Source organism: Boleophthalmus pectinirostris, unplaced genomic scaffold, assembly GCF_026225935.1.
Source record: "Boleophthalmus pectinirostris isolate CB_2022bp ecotype Guang Dong unplaced genomic scaffold, ASM2622593v1 HiC_scaffold_5, whole genome shotgun sequence".
NCBI lineage: Eukaryota > Metazoa > Chordata > Actinopteri > Gobiiformes > Gobiidae > Boleophthalmus > Boleophthalmus pectinirostris.
The window spans coordinates 23,853,533-23,860,042 of record NW_026571404.1 but is presented as its reverse complement, the minus strand read 5'-3'; the positions used below and the strand labels follow the sequence as shown (position 1 = coordinate 23,860,042).

The window sequence follows — 6,510 nt, the reverse complement described above, 5'->3', positions numbered from 1 at the left end:
AAAAAAATCGATTTTTTTTTGTGTTTTTAGAAGAACTAATTGTAAAGTAATGTACATTTATGACAATAAGCACATTTGTATGACCCATTTCATTCATCTCCGTCTACATTTGTCTATGTGATGTGCGCATCTATGGACGGGGATTGGTGATGCGGAGACAAAAAGAGAAAGTCCCTTTGCGGTAAGTGCTTGAAGATGGGGGTTAATGTAGGTTAGAATTTACTTGTCCAAGTGTTATTCTGAATATATTTCTAACCTAGCGTACATTTTCTCCACTCGAGATAATTTTGAATGATATTAAAACTAACAAATAAGCCTTGATTTGTGATAGTTTCTGTCCTATCACAGGCCGGTGCGAGGGAAACATCCCGCCCACAAACTGGTTCTTCTAAAAAGAACGTCATCAGCTTCATACATTTAGCTTTAGCCAGAATTAGCTACGTTAGGTGTGAAAATCAATCACAGATATCCCTCTTTCAGCATTCGTTTTAATCCATGAGTTACAGACCGGACAAAGACTTAGTAAACGAAGGTCACGGGGCTTTAGTATCCAATATGTACACTAAACCTTTATTCCAGTGCAGAGACATGCTGAAAGGAGAACTAGCGTCATTTGTGTGAAATGCTGGCTAGCTTAATAAATGCTAGCTAACTAGCAAGGGTCGAGAGGCGAAAGTGGCTACGTTAACAATTGTTGAGCCTTTCGACACCATTCACTGGTCTTAAGTTAATATACGTGTTCTCGGACGCATAGAAAAACGTGTTGATAGGCTTTACGCGCAAAGTAAGTAAATTCATTTGCTAATTAGCGGCTAACATTATGACTCCCCGAACTAGTGGCAGCTAACGCTACTACGAAGTTATTTCAGTTTAACTAGACATGTGTAAAGTTACACGTGTTAATGTTTTTAAAGGTCTTTGGTTTAGTCTACAGTAAGATTCGTCTCTTAACGCTTTTCTTTCAGGCTGTGAGTTCAATTTGATTAACGTTTATTTCCTGTCGCTGTTTCAAGTGGCTTCATTATAAAGGTAACTGTTAGCTAGCTTGTTTGAAGGCGATTGTTTGTAAGTAAGACATAAACACCTAATGTGAGGTAATATACTTCAGTATGATGTTTTCATTTTGTTAGCTATGTGCGGTTTTACGTTGTACAATACAGTGCCATGGGTCGTCGAGACTTGTCAGGTGTCATATGCAACAGGTGCAACTCACACTCGCACGTCAGAATAACCAAACAACCTGGAGTAATAATGACACCACACATCAAAGACGTGCTGAAGCATAATATACTAGCCTCATTGTTATCTGTCTATTAGCTGACGTGAGTGGACTTGCCTTGTAACACACAAGTACTGTCTATTCATGTCACTGTAATCCAGTAAATGAGGGAGTACCTTGATAGTGAAATCCAGCATTAGCCTGTCTCCATAGCCAAACCCTCAGCTCCAGTTTGTGTCATCCTTCTTTTAAAATAGCTGTATAAGCTGTTTATTTGAGAGTTTTAAACAAAATTTATATCCACTATATGTACACTTAAATGAGTCAAGTAAAAGTGTACTGCACTCAGTTGTCAGTTCATGGCAGACTCCAGTTTTGTCTAGCAACCTCTTCACTGTTCTAATGCTAGTGAGTTGAGGATGGTTTGGAGATCTTGTTCCAGGAAATTCTTTGATGATCTGCAGTGCTGAGTCACTGTATAAAGAAACCTGTTCCACCCTTTAGTACTGTCCATCTGGCTCACATTGCACTTCATACCTAAAATATGGGATTTGCTGGTGATTTTTTTTACATTATCTGAGAGAACATCTTTAATACTCCTCCTCTGTTTTTGTCCCTCACAGAGAGCATAAGTCTCTGGAGACGGAGCAATGGGGGCATTCCTGGACAAGCCAAAGACACAAAAGCACAACTCTCATGGGGAGGGAAATGGCCTACGCTATGGGCTCAGCTCCATGCAGGGCTGGAGAGTGGAGATGGAGGATGCTCACACAGCTGTTCTGGGACTTCCTTCTCCTAGTATGAAGGACTGGTCTTTCTTTGCTGTTTACGATGGCCACGCTGGCTCCAAAGTTGCTAACTACTGTTCCAAACATCTCCTGGAGCACATCATCAGCGCCAGCTTCGGGCTGCAGAGTGATGGCACTGGCAGTGAGCCTACTGTGGTGGTGCCGCCCTCAATAGAAGCTGTAAAGGCAGGAATCAGGACTGGCTTCTTGAAGATTGATGAACATATGAGGAGTTTTTCTGATCTGAGAAATGGTATGGACCGCAGTGGCTCCACAGCTGTGGGCATCCTCATCTCACCAGATCATTTCTTTTTTTTAAATTGTGGAGATTCACGTGCTGTTCTTTATCGCAACTCTAATGTGTGCTTTTCAACGCTTGACCACAAGCCTGGTAACCCTCGAGAAAAAGAGCGCATCCAGAATGCAGGGGGTACAGTTATGATCCAGAGGGTGAACGGGTCATTGGCAGTGTCCAGAGCTTTGGGGGACTATGACTATAAGAATGTGGATGGCAAGGGCCCCACAGAGCAGCTGGTCAGCCCTGAACCAGAAGTATTTGAAATGGTGCGTGCCCCAGAACAGGACCAGTTTGTGATCTTGGCATGTGATGGCATCTGGGATGTCATGTCCAACGAAGACCTATGTGTTTTTGTAAAATCCAGACTTGAGGTGACCAGTGATTTGGAACGAGTGTGCAATGAAGTGGTGGATACTTGTCTTCACATGGTATGGACACATTATACTCTAAAATAGATTTGTTTAATGTAAACCATCCCAGTTAACTATATTGTTTCAAAATGGTCCTAAAACACAATTTTGTGGGATAGTACAATGATTATTTTCTGTGTTGTTGGCCCTAGGGAAGTCGAGATAATATGAGTGTGGTGCTGGTATGTTTGACAAATGCCCCTAAAGTCTCCGAAGAAGCTGTGAGGAAAGATGCTGAACTCAACAAGTACCTGGAGTCTCAAGTTGAAGGTACAAACACTGTCAAAAGTAACAGTGGTTAAATACATGTATTTCTACCAGAGCCTCTAAAGTTATCAGACTAAACAGAGAGCACATGAATGGAGAAACTTTTTTTGTGGTTTGGGGATTTGCAGTGACTGTGCTATACAGTTTATCATTTTGCTCTTGACTTGCTCTTATTCTCATCTATTATATTATAAGGCTTAAACACGCCCCTCTAGCTCTTGCGTTAAATCGATCATGACCTGATTTTATATTCCACTGCAACTCACTGTCTTATACTTTATATTCCAGTTTTCTTTGATATATTTAAAATTAGAAGTGACACTCGCACTCCGTTCATGTTCTAATTTCTATTTTTTGCTACATAGGCCTGGTCAGCAACAATTTGAGTCTCCAGTGATCAATGATCCACTTTGAGCATTTGAACTGAGGGGTTTAAAATGTTTTTTCAGAGATGATGTCCCAGCCTGGTGAGGATGGCTATCCTGACTTGGCAACCGTGATGAGGAACCTTTCTACTGACAACAACATGCCGCCTCTACCGCCAGGAGGAGGCCTCGCCAGCAAGTAAGTTATGACTATGTCTCCTGCCATTGATTGATTTTTCATTCACACTCGTCTTTACATGAAATGCTTGGGAGTTGATATAAGAAAAAAAAAAGTTTTAAAAAAATTGTTTTTTTTTGTTTGTTTGCTTTTTTTGCAGGCACGGTGTTATTGAAGCAGTATACAACAGTATGAACCCATACAGGGAGGAAGATGGGGTGAGCATTTATTTAATACATGTTAAAATATTGATCTAAATGTGCTAGCTTTTGAGAATTAAACAGACACACAACCTGTTTTGAAAGTCTTGGGACATAGACACATTCTAAGAATGCAACATTTCAGACTTTCTGATCATATATGTTGGAAGTAAAGCTGACCTTGTACTGTTTTTTTATTTGCATGGTGTTTGATACATGTCTTGCTAATTTCCACATAAGAAGTGCATGTCACACTTTGAAACCACTGTAAACATCTAGTTTACAACATGGTTACATCTACAGCAGAGCTGTGGTGCATGTGTGGTCCTGTGATGTTGCTGTGACTTGTTGGTACACTATAGGGACAGTTTTTATTTATTTTCGTTGATGGATTCGTATATTGTTCCCAAAATACAGACCAATACAAAAGCTTAATTGGCTCATGGGAATTCTGTTAGCAAATGTTACATTGGTTTTGTACAATATAGGATAGTGCTTAGGAGTATTTAAGACATAATTATAATATATATATTGATAAGGGATGTCTAACTGTGTGTTCAACCTCTAATTAACGCAGCCCTCCTGTTTCATTTGGTAAGTGAGAGCATATATAAGTGTGAAATCCCTTCCTCTTTTTCCTATCCTCATCAGAAACACAGACAACCATACACACAGAACATAGTCCTCTAGGCATGTCAGTGCCCCCCTCACCACATACTCTACTCCCCCTGTCTCTCCTTCATCAGCCCTGCTCCCTGCTCTGACCCACTCTCTAGCTCTTAAGCATGTAGATCCATTCAGAGTCAAAGGTGTGTGTCTTTGGGTCAGATGAGGCCGAGTGGTTGTTTCTGCTCCTGTCTGTTGTTTAGCACATCACTCACACACAGACGCGCATGCACCGGTCCCACTCGCATGCAGTTCACCCAAGTGCCTGCAGCTGTACAGCAGCCTGTTTATGTCGAGCCCTTCACAAAGACCAGTGGAGTGGTCATGTGCCCAAACAGTTACAAACAGAGATACTCCTATCATAAGAACACTAACGGTTTCCAGTGTTTGGTTTTTTTTGTTGTTGTTTTTTTTTAGGAAAAAATGGTGTTAAGTACAACATATGGAAGACGTCAATGTATTTTAGTAAACTATGTATTTAGTAACACAAATCTATTTCTGCCCCCCTCTCCGTGTGTTTATTTTTCAGATGGGAGGTGATATGGACTACCAGTGGTAGCTGTCCAGCAGACCCGCCCAATTTTACCAAAAATAGGACCATTTTTCAATTCAAGATCACATCTGTCAACTCGAGGTTTTTCAACTATACATGGTGACATCTAAGGAGTACACAATGATTTTAAATTGTGTGATTTAAAAATATGAAAATCAATTGTCTTTGAAAATAAAAGCTACAGGAACATCAGATGTGAAGCACAATTTGAGCTGTTAGCAGCCCTGCTCCACACAAATGCTTATCCTAAGGTGCCTTGTTCAAAGATGGGAGCACATTTAAACTCATTTGTCCAGCTCACAATGAACCAAACGTCACTGCTGAATACTGAAGACACTGAACTGTTGAATTGCACATGGCACACATGACAACTTCAACATTGCTAGAATGCTATCATTCCAGTCCAGTTATTGGTACATGAGAGGGTAATAAGCTGCCCTTCTGACTAGAAATTGCCATTTTAAAGCTTCCAATATCCATATACTTTATACTAATACTTACTCAATATCTTGTTAGCTAGAACATCAACACAGTTCCTATTCAAGTGAGTTGTGTCCATTGCACGTTTCTCAACTCTTACTCAAGAACCTTACAATTGTTCTTTTCCTTCTAAGTGCTATAGCCATGTGCATCAGCTCGCCAGAATCCTAAGCTTTTGAAGCTGCTGATATTGTAGACAAAGAGAAATATAAATATAATAAATATAATATATATATAATATAGTATATATATATATATATATATATATATATATATATATATATATATATATATATATATATATATATATATATATATATATATATATATATATATATATATATAGTTATATATATATATAGTTATATATAGTTATATATATAGTTATATATATATATATATATATATAGTTATATATATATATATATATAGTATATATATATAGTATATATATATAGTTATATATATATATAGTATATATATATAGTTATATATTTTGAGTTTTTACTCCCACTAGTATTCATAATTCTAATGTGTGTGTGCTGTGGTTTTATGTGTTTGAAATGAACGAACTGACAAAACACACACATTACACAGTGGTGTGTTCCAAAGAGTTTGGGGTTTGCCTCCTCTTCCCCTTTTCATCCCTTCACATGCACACAAAATACTTTCAATGACTACATGCCTTTATTAGCCCTCAGATTTGTTATAGTTGTGTCCTGGCTTTTCATTTGTAGAAAGTGAGTGTCATAGGAAACAGAGGGAAAAGCCTGATTAACCCTAGCTATAAGCTTTGCCTTAATTAAAATACACTGGTCTAACCATTAAGTGCATAGTAGGTGTATTAAGTCTAAGTTTATGTATACCAGTGTAACCTTTATTAATCACTGAATTATTCAGTAGAAAGTCTACTGGGCGTTGCAGAATTGACTGAAAATTTGTTTATTAGATCACTGGCTGGTTTTGTGGTACATTCTTCATAGTGCCATATAAGGAACAGGTACTTGAATTTGTAGTTATTTTGCCTTTGCAATATTTTATGGGGATGCTTTTTTGTGTCTGGGATGGGGTGATTATTTGTAAATG

General features: G+C 38.5%; 1 protein-coding gene across 2 annotated transcripts; it reads left to right on the top strand.

The window, feature by feature from the left end:
• Nucleotides 1–408: 408 nt before the first annotated feature.
• Nucleotides 409–5,632, top strand: ppm1ba (protein phosphatase, Mg2+/Mn2+ dependent, 1Ba). 2 transcript variants are annotated; one of them, XM_055162847.1, is made up of 7 exons: nt 409–784; nt 966–1,029; nt 1,843–2,733; nt 2,868–2,985; nt 3,432–3,546; nt 3,686–3,743; nt 4,921–5,632. In XM_055162847.1, exons 3-7 carry the CDS (start codon nt 1,870–1,872, stop codon nt 4,948–4,950), a joined length of 1,185 nt encoding a protein of 394 aa, XP_055018822.1. In that variant the 5' UTR covers nt 409–784; nt 966–1,029; nt 1,843–1,869; the 3' UTR covers nt 4,951–5,632. The 2 variants fall into 2 exon arrangements, with proteins under 2 accessions (XP_055018822.1, XP_020776824.2); XM_020921165.2 differs by lacking the exon at nt 966–1,029.
• The last annotated feature ends 878 nt before the right edge of the window (nt 5,633–6,510 follow it).